Source organism: Rhea pennata, chromosome 18, assembly GCF_028389875.1.
Source record: "Rhea pennata isolate bPtePen1 chromosome 18, bPtePen1.pri, whole genome shotgun sequence".
NCBI lineage: Eukaryota > Metazoa > Chordata > Aves > Rheiformes > Rheidae > Rhea > Rhea pennata.
Genome location: NC_084680.1, coordinates 2,602,540 through 2,617,909, shown reverse-complemented (window position 1 = coordinate 2,617,909; position 15,370 = coordinate 2,602,540). Strand labels below are relative to the sequence as shown.

At 50.7% G+C, this 15,370-nt stretch overlaps 2 protein-coding genes across 3 annotated transcripts in view; both read left to right on the top strand.

Annotated features, from left to right (window-relative positions):
* Positions 1-1,051: 1,051 nt before the first annotated feature.
* Positions 1,052-8,262, top strand: AMBP (alpha-1-microglobulin/bikunin precursor). The gene is made up of 10 exons (XM_062591133.1): positions 1,052-1,162; positions 2,409-2,551; positions 3,076-3,152; positions 3,829-3,942; positions 4,448-4,549; positions 5,194-5,231; positions 6,224-6,302; positions 6,424-6,591; positions 6,905-7,081; positions 8,189-8,262. Exons 1-10 carry the CDS (start codon positions 1,052-1,054, stop codon positions 8,218-8,220), a joined length of 1,041 nt encoding a protein of 346 aa, XP_062447117.1. The 3' UTR covers positions 8,221-8,262.
* A 1,547-nt stretch (positions 8,263-9,809) lies between these two features.
* Positions 9,810-15,370, top strand: part of RABL6 (RAB, member RAS oncogene family like 6) — a 54,185-nt gene continuing 48,624 nt past the window's right edge. For both annotated transcript variants that reach the window (XM_062590860.1, XM_062590859.1), the window contains exon 1: positions 9,810-10,401. In XM_062590860.1, the coding sequence (XP_062446844.1) occupies positions 10,272-10,401 (130 nt within the window). In that variant the 5' untranslated portion in view covers positions 9,810-10,271. The remainder of the gene's footprint in view (positions 10,402-15,370) is intronic.

Here is a 15,370-nt window from a genome sequence, read left to right as displayed (position 1 = left end):
ACCACAGGGGGCCCCTAAGGTCCTTTCCTCTGCAGGGTCAGACTAGTCCACAAGCCAAGGGATGTCTACACGTATGTGTGAGCTCCAAGGCTTGGGAGGTCCTTTTGGCTCACCTGGTTTACCTGGGCTTGGAGGTTCCATGCCCTGTCCGCATCATTTAAAGCAGGCTTATATTCGGAGCTGGTCAGACTTGACCTGAGCAGCAGCAAGGGATGTGCAGGGCAGCCATGTTAGTTAGTGGGGTTTCCTTCACGGCTGTCATGCCTGTACATCTGCTCATGGCTGCCAGCAGCAGGTCTGGGAGGTCTGATCAGGAGGAACAGTTTAAATATAGTGTGCAAAGGGCAGATCTTTCCACACTCTGAGCAATCCCTGGTCGTCAGTGGGCAGGGAAGGTGCCCCAAGCAAGAACTCAGCAGCTCGCAAAAGGGTTGCATACAAGTTCACATCCTATCTCAGGCAATAAGAGAAAAATACACTGAGGTTTTGCCTCTGGGTCCTCACGGGGAGTAATTCAGATCACAAATACAAGACGGAGAGCCCACTGCCCTGGGAAGGAGCAAGGTCTGATGCAGTGGATTGAGGCTGGGGGGCAGCAGCAGGACTGTTTGTAGGATCCCACAACAAGAATTTGAATCTCAAGTTAGAATAAAGGAGATAGCGGCAGGAGGTGAAGGGACAGGCAAGGATGAGGATCTCAGCCAGGCCGCAGAAGAGCAAGGTGTGCAGGAAACCTCCGAGGGACTGAGAGCAATGCACAAGGATGCTAGCCTCCCCTCCTTCATCCCATGCCAGCTCTCAATAAGACTCAACACAGCTATGCCTTACAAATCCTGGCCATTTCTGAGGGCCACGCTGTGATGTGCCCCAGGGCCTGCCCGGTCAAGGTATGCAGGGCCACAAGCCACCCCCACACCTCCCTGATAGGCCCCAGTGCTCCCCTCCCCACTGGCTGCCAGTCTGAAGGTCACGCTCCTGCGCTGTGGGGACAGCACAGAGTCCGGGATCCTGGTCAGCAGTTGGGGCTGAGGGCACTCTAAAGCTGCCAGACATGATGTTTTGGAGTCTTCTTTCCTTCCTTCTCCTTGTCGCAGCCAGTGGGACCCCTATTGGGGACCAGGAGGAGGATATCCAAGTGCAGGAGAACTTTGATGCTGAGCGGGTAAGAGCAGCCTGTGGTCCCTTTAGCCTGGGGGCAGAGGGGATGGGGGGAAAGCTTCATTTTGTTTTCCTCTGAACAGGAGGAAAATATTTCCCATTACTGTTCCTATTCCCATGCTCTGCAGGATGGGTCTTGGCAGTGCAGACCTCCTTGGGGTGCCAGTTGGGAAGAGGAGCCAGCTTGTTGTCGTAGGCCATCATCTCATTGCACTGTGGCTTCCCCCAGCAAATACCCCAACAGGCAGCTGGAGCCCAAGTGGCTGAGGCAGATAAATGCCATGAGATGCTTGTTGATCTACACAGCCTAAGACGTACGTGCATGGCCTGCTGACAGCCCTAATATGCAGGATTCATGGAGGGTGCAGGCTGGCTGGGATGGGACATGGGATATCAATCACTGGCATCTCCATTCCCCACCATGGAGCTCTGCACATTCCCATACATGCATATGGATCTGAGCTCTCTATCAGGGGAACATGGGATGCCTGTTAGATGCTACCTAATGGTTCAAACTCTGCCTAGTGGTTAGAGTACTCCCCTGGGATTTAGGAACCCCCGCTCATCTCCCTCTTCTGCTGCCTCAGACTGTCTGAATCCCCACGCAAAAGGCCGCAGTGTCAGCCTGGGTGCAGGGATGGGCCCTATGGAGAATAGGTGAGATGTGGCTGACGTCACTCACTTAGCAGTGAGCACCCACCTTGGATGGGGCTCCAGTTCTGGCCCTCACTTCCCTGGCTGTTTGGTGTGAAACACAGGGGCATCTAGCCCTGCATTTTGGATCAACTCCCACAATCTCTGCACACTTTCTGCTTCACATATTGACTTTGTGGATCACATGGGGAGAGATCAGCACCTTGTTCCAGCCCTCAATATTGTTCCAGGGCCATGTACCCATGCTTTACTCTGAGTTTCATGCTCAGAAAGCACAGTTTTGTTGTAAAGCCAGTGACCCAGTAAGCTTGGCCCACTGTCCCTCCTGAAAGGCAGCATGCCAGCAGCTCTCAAGCCCTGCCAGTAATCCAAGTCTGAAATCCTGGGGAGGTTAGTGACCAGGGATCTGGAAAATCCTGCTTGGAGCCCAGCAGCTTCTTAAATCCTGCAGCGGCTTTGACCCCTAGCACCCTGCTCCATCCCCCCATTGACTGATTTCTTTGCCACAAGTGTTTTGGTTCTCCAGAAAACCACAAGATGCCCTAGCTTTGGTGAAGAGTGGTCACAGCAGAGATATCCCTTTCTTTTCCCCACAGATGTATGGCAAGTGGTATGACATTGCCATTGCCACGACCTGCAAATGGATGAAGAACTACAAGGAAAAATTCAACATGGGCACACTGGTGCTGGGCCCTGGCCTGAATGATGATCAGATCAGCACCATCAGCACCAGGCTCCGGTATGCAGTGCTTATGGTGTAGGCTTTTGCTGTGGTTGCTCAAGTCACTCCCAAAGATTTCCCATCCAGGGGTGCTGGATTCCCCAGGGTCTGGGATCAGGCATGGAGAATTACTTGCTCTGGCTGGAGTTTGAGCACTGAGGTGGGCCTAGATTGAGCTCAAAATAATGAATGCCCAATCTCAGCCCAAAAGGCTTACTGTTTCCTGACAGTGTCGTCAGCTCTGCTCCTCGTGGTCAGGGAAGTTCAGAAACTCCCCTCCATCCTTTGTTTTTTGTTCCCATCACTGCCCTGTCTGACAGAGGCATTTCCTGTCCCCCTGTCTCACCAGGTGATTTCCCTCTATCTCTCACAGCTGCCCAGGACTCCAGACTAGAAACAGGAGGCAGCAATACATGTTTGGGCAGCAGGGATTTCAGGGATCCTGTGCCATGGCCAGTCTTGGTGCCTCAGGCAGGATTTTCATGCAATAAATAGGAAAAGATATCACTCCAAGCAGATGATTGCTTTCTTCCTCTCTCTAGGCAAGATGACTGCACCCATGTTTCGGGAGAATACCAGAAAACCAGCATCCCTGGAAGATACACCTACTATAACCCCAGTAAGTTAGATTGACTGCTGATCTACTTGGCCTGAAAGCTGCTGAACAGTCAGGCCATGCAAATCAGATCTGGGCCTCGAAGTACGCAGCTGGTGGTTGGGAAAGAGGCTGATGAGAGCAGAGCTCCCAAGGAAAGGGAAACCACTCCATGGTTTGGGTTGTTTCCAGACAAAAGAGGGAACAAGGTCCTGGGGGCTGTTTCAGAGCTGCCCATGTGTGGGCACAAGGCTATGGAATACCTGAGCAGATCCCTTCCATCTCCAAGGTCCCACGCCAGGGCAGGCTCCCACTAGCTGTGTTTCAGGAGTATGGATAGTATCATCTCCTTTGTCTGCAAACCTTTGTTTTTGAATCCCCTCAAATAATAAGAGATCAGGAGGCCCAAATGGAGTCATGGTTGCATAAGGGTCAGTAGCTGTTTCCCAACAATCAGATCATTTCTTGAATTAAGCGCCCAATTTCAGCCCCTAGCTCTGGGTTGTCTTATCTTCCCTTTTTTCTTCCCTCATATGAGATGCTCTGTAACAGGCCCTGTCGATGGCATGCGTTGTGTGGCTGGCACAATCTCCGGCCTGGTGTCACTGTCTCTCAGCTGGGCCCCTTCCACTTCCATCCTCCATCATCATACACACAGTCAGGGCAGAAATGACATCCTGTGCATCTCTGTCTTACTCAGAATGGGATGTGTCTATCAAGTCCTATGTGCTTCGCACCAACTATGAAGAATATGCTATCATTCTGATGAAGAAGAAAAGTAGTTTTGGTCCAACTACTACATTGAAACTGTACGGTATGTCTGGCTATGACACTTTCTGGGCAAGCAGATTGTGCTTGGGTGGACTAAATAGCTCACTAGCACTGCCCTTCACTTGGCCTTGAGGAATCTGACCACAGCTTTGAAGGTGGTGACTTGAGTCCAGTTCATCTTTGGCAGGGAAAATGATGAGTTTTATGGCTCAGCTTAGAGCCCTGTCATGCTATGAATGTCCAAACAAGGCTGTCATGTGGAATAAATACGGCAAAACATGCTTGGAAGAAACCCAGATCTGGAAGTGGCAGGCGGTGCTGTCTTCCAGGACTGAGAGACATTAAAACCACTTTATCAAAGTCCTTAGTCAAGGCTGATGGGAGAGTAACGTAGGAGAGTTTGGATAGGATAGTGAGGCTTATACCACCTCTACCTGCAGATGCTTGAGCTCCGTGGGCTGGTGGGTGCTTGGGAGGCTACATACCAACCCTCTCACACACCAGCCACCAACTGCCCGTTGACAGCTTGTTCCCCTTCCCTTTCCCAGGGAGGAGCCCAGAGCTGAGGGAAGATCTAATCGAGGCTTTCCAACAGCTGGCTCTGGAGTTTGGCATCCCTGAGGACTCCGTCTTCATCCTCACTAATAAAGGTAAATCATTGCTCCCCTCTGTGAAGACACAGTGCCTCTCCTACTGGCTGCCCCCCCTCCCCGCCCCAGCATTTCATCTTGGTGTGGCTGTTGTTTACAGTGTGCCAACTCTGGTGCACAGAGGTGGGGGAAAAGGGAGATGTTCAGGATGGAGGAAGGAGAGAAAAGGACTTTAAAGTGATGGGGAGGAGGACACAAGGCCACAGGTCAGTCAAGCTTCTACCAGCTTCGAGTTTTCTGCTGCCCCAGGGCAGCTGGTGGGGTCATTGCTGTGCCTTAGAGTCAATCCTCCCACAACAGCTGTGATGGGACAAGGCTGCAGGATGCCAGAGCTGACCCAGTGGGACACTTGCAACTGCTGCCCTTGGCTGGGCACTTCCAGGACCTGAAGAGCTGCTTGCTTAGCCCAGCAGCCCAGAAAGTGGTAGCATGATGCAGGTGGGTGTGGGGATTTCACAGTGAGGCTTATGAGAGTGGGAAGAAGTTGGAGTGCCTCAAGGACATGGAAAGCAGCAAGTGGGGAAGAGTGCCAGGGGCAAGCTGGGAGGGCATCTCTTTGCATGGTACCAGGCCTCAGTGAGATGACTTTGTTGAGAAACTGTCCTTTTCAAGCTGCTGATTTTATTTACCATCATCTGACCTAGGTGAATGTATCCCCCAGGAGACTGCAACTGCACCGGAGGTGAGTGGTTCAACTCGGATCTCCTGAGAAGGATCAAGGCTGGCCCTCCAGGCCAAAGCCACTGAAGATTCAGTGTCCTGGGACTATAATCTGTGTACCAGGCACACTCTTCAGGCAGCATCTCCACAAAGCACCCTGGAAGGTGCTCTTTCACATCTGCTGGTGGGCTTTTGCCTGCAAGGATAGGGGGACAGGAAGGAACAGGCTGAAGTGGCAAGGGTCCTGGAGCAGTCAGGTGGGCACAAGATCCCCTTCCAAATATAAAGCAACATCCTTTTCCTACTCTGATTTTTGTCTAGTGTTTCATAGGATAAAAGTTACTGCATCTGGAGCCTAGTATCTCTTAGAATTGCCTGTCTTTGAGTACTACAGCCAGGATGTGGAGACCACCACCAGGGTGGGTAAAGCAGCTCAGTGCTGAGCCCACATCAACCTCATATTGACTAAGATCTGGCCAACAGAGAGCCTCTGAGGGCCAGCTGGACTGTTAGTGAGAGGCTGGTGCTCAGGGAGCCAGCAAAGAACATACACTGGGCTCTGACATAGCCTCAAGCTAGGCACTGCTCTAGGAGGTGAGGTAGATGGAGGTCTACATCCTACTACCTGCTCCATGTGAGGCTCTTCACTCTTTAATACCCGCATCCCCACCTTGCCCTGATCCCTTGGCTACAATTGCCCAATATTTAATGATCTTGCAGGGTTGAGTTTAGAAGGATTTTGAAGAGGAGATAGGAGAAAGAGAAACAGCCCACTTGGCTGGAGAGCAAATAAAAATATTCTGGAGGATAAACCATCACGTGTAAGTGAAAGCCAGCAGCAGAAACATGTTCTCAGGCTAGCTCAGGGCACGACTATGGCACTGCACGTGTCTTTATCTGAAATACATGGATCTGGCATGGATCTGGCATAGATCCAAGATAGGGATCTTGGATGAGGACAGGGCTGCTAGATATGGAGGGAACCCATTGACCTGCACTTCCTCCCCTGTGCAGAGGGCACGGAGAGCAGTCCTGCCTCCTGAAGAGGGCTCAGCTGCAGGCCCCCTGCCCCTTTACGTCGGCAATAAGGAAGGTATGACCTGGGAGAAGATGGGCTGCACTGGCCCTCAACAGCGGGGCATCCCTCTGCCCCATGCCATCGCTCAGTATCTGCACCATTTCCCTGCAACTACCCATGTCCTGCTCATCCACAGATTCCTGCAGGCTGAACAGAGACCCTGGGCCTTGCAGCGGGATGCTCACTCGTTTCTTCTACAACTTCTCCTCCATGGCCTGTGAAACCTTCCTCTACGGCGGCTGCCTGGGCAATGGCAACAACTTCTACTCAGAGAAGGAGTGCCTGCAGGCCTGCAGGACAGAGGGTGAGTGGGATAGTCCAGTGGTACACTCCCCAGCCCCAGGTTGTCCACAAGGGCTTGGGGCCTGGGAAAGCAGGGCTAGCCTGGAGGGAGGATGGAGAAAGAGCATGGGGGACATCCTGGTGGGCTTAGGGCATCTTGGAAAGAAGTACAGGAAGTGTCTTTGCAGAGGCAGTAGAAGGAATTGGGCAATTTGAATGATCTTGTCCAGCATCTGTGTGGGAGTTGCTGTTGTGCACCTGGGGGTTGGCACAGCACCCTGGCCCTGAGCACCTGGTACCTGGCCTGCCTTCAGATCTGCCCTGTGTCTCTGCAGCTGCCTGCAGGCTGCCCATCGTCAAGGGTCCCTGCCAGAAGCCGGTGATACGTTGGGCATTTGATGCAGCCCAGGGCAAGTGCATCACTTTTAACTACGGAGGCTGCAAGGGCAACGGGAACCAGTTCTACTCGGAGAAGGAGTGCAAGGAGTACTGCGGGGCTCCCTCGCTGGGAGGTATGGGCCATCTTGCGCACACCGCACCATCTCTTCCCATCATCCCACTGCATCTGGGCTTGCAGGAAAACCAGGGTAGCAGCTGAGGAGGTGCTGCTTACAGCACCTCTGGTCATGCTCTGTGCTGGGCATGGGTGTGCTAGGTCTACCTGGGTGTGGGGCAGGTTGGTCCAGGGTATGGGATGAGTCCATCCCGGGTACAGGATGGGCCTGCCCTGGGTCTGACTGGGATGCATCTGGTAGGGGTCTCTCCTGAGTACAGGATGAGTTTGTTCTGAGTCTGGGTTGGAGCTAGGATAGTTTTATCCTGGGTCTAGGATGAGTCTATCCTCAGTCTGGAATGGGTCTGGGATGGGTTTGTGCTGGATCAGAGATGAGTCCATCCTGGGTCTGGGACTCTGACGAACTGAGGAGCACGATCATTTTTCTGCAGATCGTATCAAATAGGGGGACTATAGAGGCTGCAGACTTGCTGAGACCAGGATTGGACTTCAAAATATCTTGACGAAAGGGCTCTGAACAAGCTTCAGTGTGGTGGGGAGCAGTGAAGTGACAGCCCCTGGGCAGGGGATACTCAGTACAGTTCAGGGAGGGAAAAGCAGCTGAAAGATTGGATGGGTGTGGAGAGACTGTCACAACAAACAAGCACTGAATTGGGGTCCCAGCTTGGGGTGTACTCTCCATGCAATGCCTGCTGGATCCTTCTGCTCTAGTTGGCATGAGGGCTTCTATTTTGGAGCCTTTTGAGGGATAGTAGAGCAAAGCACTGGGGATCATGGCCAGGGCAGATGTGGAGTCTCCATCACTGGGGGATTTCCCAAATAGGGATCTGTAAGGACAGTTACTCCTGCTTGGGGGATGTTAATGTATCCCCTTGGTTCCCCAAGCCCAGCTCAGCGCATGTACCCCATGGCTGCCCTGTTCCATTGTCAGCACACATGGCCCTGCTCACCAGCGGAGGCCAGGAGCCCACCACCTGCGGGAGTAAGGGGATGCTTGGAGGGTCCCAACTGCTTCCCGTCTGTCCTTAATAACAAGGACAAAGCAAGCAGCTCACCATGCGATCTGCAAGTCCAGCCATCACACCATGCGCTTCTCTTCTTGCAGAGGATGAGGAGTTTCTGCATTTGTCAAACTGATGTGGGGTGGAGGATGAGCTGCCTGCACCAAGCACAGGAGCCCAGGCTGGGCAGGAAGGCGCTGGGAGCAGCCCTGGCATGCCGCCTGCAAAGCCACTGCCATGACCAAGCAGTAAATGTCTCTAATGTGACTAATGAGCCCCACATGTCCATCTGGAGCCCAAAGAAGTGCAGGGTAGGGTGGAGGGGCAGTTTCAAGGAGGGACTAGGTGATGCTGTTGAGACCTCCCTGACTTCCCCCACTGGGTCCCCACACCCCATTAGGGCTGCTGAGTGACCTCCACCGAGCCTCCGCTTTCTGCCTCTTTCTTGGTGCTTGGGTGGCACCAAGGGGCTCAGGGCATCCTGCCGGATGGGCTTCAGCCTCCCGTCTCCCACGTGCTGACGGCCGGCAGCTAGGAAGGGGGCACTGAGCACCTCACTAGGGGCAAATAATTCATATGGCAGCACAACAGCAGCAGGAAGAACCTGGTGGACTGCGAGCACCCCGCGGCTGGTACCACCGCTCTCTCGGCCCCACTCCTGCCCACAGCACACCGGTGAGCATCCCGGTGGACACGGGGAGCATGCTGCCAGCCAGGTGCACAGCGAGCCAACCAGGAACTAACGGAGCACCCAAGGACCTGGGGTGCACACGGAGGGCAGCCCTGGGCCCCAGGGGGCACCCAAGGCCCTGGCGGGGGCTGCTGTGCCCATGTACCCTCTGACCCTGCTGTGTCCCCCACATCACGGCCCCCACGGCTCCCCTTAGGCCACAGCGGATCATCTTCCCCCCGCACACACACCTCATCCCAGGCCCTGCCAGAGACTGGCAATGGGGAGCATGGGGAGGAGGTGGGCAGGGGCCTGGGTGACAGTATGGGATCACAGGGCAATGCTGGGGACCACAAGGGGGTCATGGTGGGTCAAGGAAGGGATTATAGGGGGCCGGAGGGTCACAGGAGGATTCTGGGGGTCACTGGAGGGCACTATGGGGGGCTACAAGGGGTCATGGGGGGGTTATGGGCAGTTATGGGGGTTTCACTGGGGGGGCTGGATTCATAAGAGGGGGTTATGGGGAGTTATGTGGGTGTCATGGGGGACTTGGGGGGCACAAGAAGGGATTGGGGTGTTATGGGAGGTCACAGGGGGACCCTGGGGGGGGGTCACAGGGGAGCAATATGGGTGCCTATGGGGGGGTCACAGGGGCTATGGGGGGGTCACAGGGGGTTCCTGGAGATCGCAGCGGGTCACAGGAGGGCTTACAGTGGTTATGGGGAGCCACAGGGGGATCCTTGGGGGTCACACGAGGGGATTCCAGGGAGTCACTGGAGGCTATGGGGGGCGCTGGAGGCCGCCGGGGGATCACAGGGGATCCGGGGTTGCAGGAGGCTTATGGGGGGGGTCACAGGGGCCCTAGGGGAGCCCCACAGCCACTGCACGGCTCGGTCCGCAGGGCCCGGCACTGCCCCTCGGGCGGCGGGAACGGGGCCGCCCCCGCGGCCGGGCCGCGCTCCGCCGCCCCAGCTCTCTTGGCCTGCGCGAGCCGCCGTAGCCGGCGCCACCGCCTCCCGGCCCCTCCGCGGCGAAGCGGAAGAGGCAAGATGGCGGCGGCGGGCGGCGCGCGCCGCCTCCTCTTCTCCCGGCACCGGGCCCCGACCAGCGGGGCCCGATGAGGCTGAGCCGTCGCACCGCCCTCGCCCCTGACGCTCGCAGGACACCCCCCCCCGCCCCGCGCCTCTCTGCGCCGGCCCAGCCCCGGGCTATGGCCGGCTAGCGCCCCCTCCGCCAGGCACGCGGCGGGGCCCCGCCTGAGCCCCCTTCCCCGCCGCGTCGCCCCACCGGAGCGGGCCTGGCAGTCGAGCCCGCAGACCTCCGCCCTGCCGAGCGCCGGGCGCCCCTCATGGCGCCACCAGCCCGGCCCCAGCCCTGACTTGCCCTCCCCGCGCTCCGAGCCGCGACCTTCCCCTATGCCTCCCCCGGCGCCGTCTTGCCCCTGAGAGTCGGAGCCGCGGCCCGTTGCCTGGAGGTGTCTGAAGCGCCGGTGGTGGCCAGGGTGGGGGACCAGGAAGATGTTCTCAGCCCTGAAGAAGCTGGTGGGCTCGGACCAGACTCCGGTCAGAGACAAGAATATCCCTGCAGGGCTGCAGTCCATGAACCAGGCTCTGCAGAGGAGATTTGCCAAGGGAGTCCAGTATAACAGTGAGTTGGAGCCCAGCTTCTGGGGAGTCACGGGGGGCAGGTCAGAGAAAGCCCCGGGTGGGAAGCGAACCTCCGCGGTGGGTGGCAGCTGGTGCCCAGGTGGGCCCAGTTTCCAGGAGCCCTTGTGGAACCGTGACACGCGTATGCTATTCGTCTTGTGTGGCGGTTCTTTTGCCAGCAGTTGTCCGAATCCAAGTATGCAGTTAAATGTCAGAGCATGCAGAAATGTGGGTAGAGTAAGAGGTGGCAAACTTTATGTTTTTGTGCCAGACTTAGGAACCTGTGGTGCAGCAGTGTCCCCAGGGAGCAGGAGATGTCCTGAATGCCTACATGCCTTATGCTGACTGTGGCACAAGAGAGAATTTCTTGTAAATCAAATTTAGCCAGTTAAAGCATCAGGAGTGTAATTCCCCTGAGTGCGTGGGTGACCTTCTGTACAGCCCTGGATCATAGTATTTATAATTAAGCGCTAATGGTTATATGATAAGGGACTTTTTGAAATCTGAGCTCTGTCAGGCTTTAATAAAAGGTGAGTGATGTATGCCCTTTAACTACCTTGGTACATAATTTCATTATGATTATCTGTTTCTGCAACTGATACATTTGCTCTCTCTCTCTTTTTTTTTTCCATAGAACACTTTCAGAATTATTTTAATTTCAGTGTTGAGGGTCAGGGTTGTGTTTTTTCCCTAGAAGTTCAGTAAAGGTTATTTCTAATAAAATATCCCAAGAAGGCACTGCAAGTATGTGCAATACATCCCAAAGCGCCAATTGTGATACAGAGAACAGTATTTATGTCATCCTTGCTGAAAATAGACATGCTAACACAGAGCACTGTGAGTATTAGTTTGTATGGGTCTGTGCCAGCAGTGAAGTTTGATTACAGAAGACTGAGAAATCAGCAGTTTGGAATAAGGCTGATTTGTAAACATGCTGCAGAATAGTTTCTCTAAAGGCTCGCATGTTGGGGAAATGGAGATTATGTTGTATCGTAATCTGAAACTGTACAGGCAGGGAGAATTTAGCACTTCAGAGTTTGGAGAGGGTTTTTTAGTGTTACTGTGATGGGCTGCTTTTGAATTGATGTGGTTTTGAAGCTCTGTGCCCTAGTAGGGAGAACATTTGGTGCATTTATCCAGATCACATCTGTTAAATATGCTAAGAACAGTGCTTAATTTAGAAAATAGTATCTTAGCAAGGAGTCATGAATATGAACAGAAACATTGTGTTACTGTTAATTAATTCCTAATGGAGGATTAGGGATGAGGGTGAAACTGTTGTACCTGGGCATATAGCACTGCATTGCCAACCATATACCTGGGAATCTGCTAAAGACTATTGATCTCTGCAGAGGCTATGTGGAGGCTACAGACTAGAACATATTCATGTGCTTCACTGTTAAATGTTTAAGATGAGGTAGCTAATGTCAATGCCTTTTTGTTATACAATTTAAAAGTTGATTTCTGTGGTAGTGAATGTTTGTGTTACATAAAATAAATATCAACTGCATCTTGCTGGCACAAAAGTAGAACGGGATAAATCTTTGTGTTGACTACCTGCATGGGGGACCAACCTACATGTATGTATACCTTCTTATTATTAAAACAACGGGGCCAAAAAAATGCAAACAGCTCAGCTACAAACAGTACCTTGGCTGCATTCTCTCTCATTACCGAAAGCCTCTGGAAAGCTTTTTGTTTTGTGCCCTGTCTTGACAGGATTTGTGTTCTCATTACTGCTTTCATATCTACAATAAAACTGCAGCTTTCTGTCACTGCCTTAAGGGAAGCTTTCCAATCTCCATAGTAACTCTTCCCAGTGTCGCTATTATATAATATTTATAGGAGATACAAGGAGGCTTATGAAGGGTTTTGAAGTACCCTACATAACCATGGCAGTTGATAAATAGGATGGGTTCCAGCATTTTGAGGTTATAGTCTCAGTTGAATGTAGGCTAGAAGGACTGTCACATGCAAATGCATTGCTAAGAGAAGAGCAGAGCTGTTCCCTTAACCCTCAACCCTGTGTTACTGTCAATATGCCTTTTTTAGTAAACACATGAAATTCAATGTGAATTTCAACGGAGGAGTGCAAAATGCTTTTTGTAGTCATCTTTAATATGCACAGATCTTTAAATCTCTCTTTCCTGCAGCTGCATAGATCTAAATTAAAGGGTGCCGCAATGACTAGTTTTACAGAACTGTTTCCTTTACTGGTCATGAATTGAACCATGTTTCCTTACCAGAAATACTTGTAGGATGCAGAGATTGCCTTGGGTTGCTTGCTGATAAAAACGAACAGGACGTGGGCCTTATCGCCTGGCTCTTGATGCTGGCTTGCTGTGGAGTTTAGAACAAGCTATGCTATGCCAGCCTTCACTGCTGTCAAGTATATTTTAAAACAAACAACCCGCTATTTGAGGTGATATTGAAGACTATGTAGTGTTTTAATGGCACTGAGAATTATAAGTGGTGTGTAGCTTGCACTTTTAAGTAAGTTGAACTGAAATGAGTTGTGTTGGTGGCCTCTCTTCCACTCAGTCTTGTTTTCTAAAGGAAAACTTTTGCAAGGTGAGTGGGTTTAGATTTCTGATGAGAGCAAAAGCCAGTAATAGCCTTTCGCAGCAATCACTTCCTTAGTATGGGACATCATATTGCAAAACAAAAGCATTTTTATACCACATTCCCAACACACACACTCCTCATTTGCTCTCTGTGATCTGCATCTTCTGTTTTATGTGCCATGTCCCAAATAACACTGTAGTTGCCTGAGTACTATAGTAAGTACAGAAATTAAAAATGGTGTTAAAAACATTTGTGATGGCTGAGATGTTTATGTGAGATCATGATTCCTAGTATAGAGAACTAGTTATAGTATATCTGTTAAAACTCGCTTCTTTTTTCCTGGTTGGGGTAGCCTGAACTTGAATTAGGTCTGCTATGCTGCCAGTCAGATAGCTGTGCTGGCCCAGAGAGGGTAGCACAGGCCAAAGCAAGTGGGAATGGGCGGAGGGAGGGGGAGGTATATCTTATTCCTTTGGCAGCAATGCTCGTTTAAAGTGTCTTGACAAATTACAGAAGCAGCAGGTTACTCAAACACAAAGGTTTATATAAGGGAATGATCACCTAAGAACAGTGACATGAACAGTTCTGGCTGGGTTACACAGGCAAGAGGGTTTCCTGAGAGTTACCATTGATGGTAACTGACAGGAATAAAAGACATGGAGCTGCTGGAGGTTCAGGTCTAGCTGTTCTGCGTATGCCTGTGCCTTCTGGGCTCTATTCTTAAAATTATGTCCGGAGTGCACATCACAAAACAAAACCCACCATGGCGCGCAGGCTACTGTCCTCGTGAAGAACGTCGGTCTGGCCTAAACCTCTGACATACCTGATATTTTCATATATGAAATACTAAAGTCAGCATTTCAAAGAAATCCCCCAAATTACTCTCTCCTTTTTGCTTTTCAGCTAAAATGTGTTTTTCAAAGACAAAACCTCACAAATATTCTGTATCCATTTTGTAAGCACTATAGCCCTTACTCCCATTCTTTTGTTTTAGGATGGTAGTTCCCAGACCCTGATTGCAGTTTGAGAAATATTTTCATCAGCGCTACTCCCAAAAGATTTTTGAAATCAAGTGTTATGGAAAAGTAATTTGGGGACTAGTTTTCAGATGATTCAGTTCCCAGATCCAATTCTACATATAGCTGCAGAAGCAGTAGTGCTGGCACAGGAAAGGCCATGGGGTGTATAAGATTGCCTCTTCTGGAGATAGCTCACACATAAGTCATCTGGAAGTGACAGTGAAACTGCACCTTGAGAAACAACGGACAGCATAAATGATGAAGAGTCTATTTGTCTCCTGGGCCTCCCTGTTTCAGTAGCTAGTGCTGTAATTTTTGAGGGAATATGAATTTTAAAATGTCTTTCTAAGGTAAGCAGTGAGAGCATTTCAAAAGGTTCACATTTTGGGTGGGGGGCAAATAGGTTCTTATTCTAACTATGCCATGGACATGTTGCATTAATTAAGAAAAATCCAGGGAATCCTTCTTTGGAATTCCACATAGTACAATAGGAAATGCAAGAAATGCTTTACTGTCTCTACAGAGATGCTCTGGTACCCATAAATGAAGTCAAAATATAAATATTTTGTTCATTTTTGCCTGGATTATTATTTTTTTTATTTTAACAAATAACTTTTAAAAAACTAAACAGTAATATATCTTAGTGGATGACAGCAGAACACCAACAAAAACAGAGCAGAACTGCAACACAAAATTGCACCAGACAAAACTTTCGTATAACTTTTTATATGTTTGTTTTAGGCACTCTTGCTTTTAACAAACTTTTCTTGCAGTGATGTGGTTCTTCTGCTTGTCCTGCTACCTTTTGGAGATGCCTGTAATAACACCTGAGATATATTAAAAAAAAAAAAAAAAAAAAAAGACAGCCTTGAGTCTGAGATTTTTTTGCCCGAGTGGTGATTCACAACCTAGTGCTAATGACTTGAATCTGCTGTTAGATGTCTGAGCAGCCCATTTTCTAGGGGATAACAGCTCCTGTGTATCAAATGCAAGTGTAAAATTTCTGGTTCTGTTCAAGTCAGGTGCTCTCAATAGCCTTGTTGTTGCTACTTAAAAAAACCACACACATATATATAAAACAGAAAATTTAGAAAGCGATACTTAACTGTTTTCAGAAAGAGCAAGGTAATATTAGGTGGACTGTGGAAAGTCCACAATACTGCTTGCTATGGAAATTGCTTTGCTGGGTTGAGTACATTTCATGACACCAGTACAAGTGATACTGTATGGATTCATTGTTTTCTCAACAAAGTATTCTGGATACTTCCTTTCTTTGGGATGAGTTTGAATGTATTTCTCCACTGATTAACTTTTCTTGTTGTGGCTATAGGCACATGTGAACAAGCTCATGCATATCATTGTAGTTCAGCTTAGTGGCCCAAGTAG

What these genes read in the sequence shown, in the direction of transcription:
- AMBP (XM_062591133.1), top strand. Translation starts at nt 1,052, where the DNA reads ATGATGTTTTGGAGTCTTCTTTCCTTCCTTCTCCTTGTCGCAGCCAGT. An exon ending in ACCATCAGCACCAGGCTCCG is followed by an intron (nt 2,552 to 3,075) that starts GTATGCAGTGCT and finishes TCCTCTCTCTAG; the next exon opens with GCAAGATGACTGCACCCATG. An exon ending in GCAGGCCTGCAGGACAGAGG is followed by an intron (nt 6,592 to 6,904) that starts GTGAGTGGGATA and finishes GTGTCTCTGCAG; the next exon opens with CTGCCTGCAGGCTGCCCATC.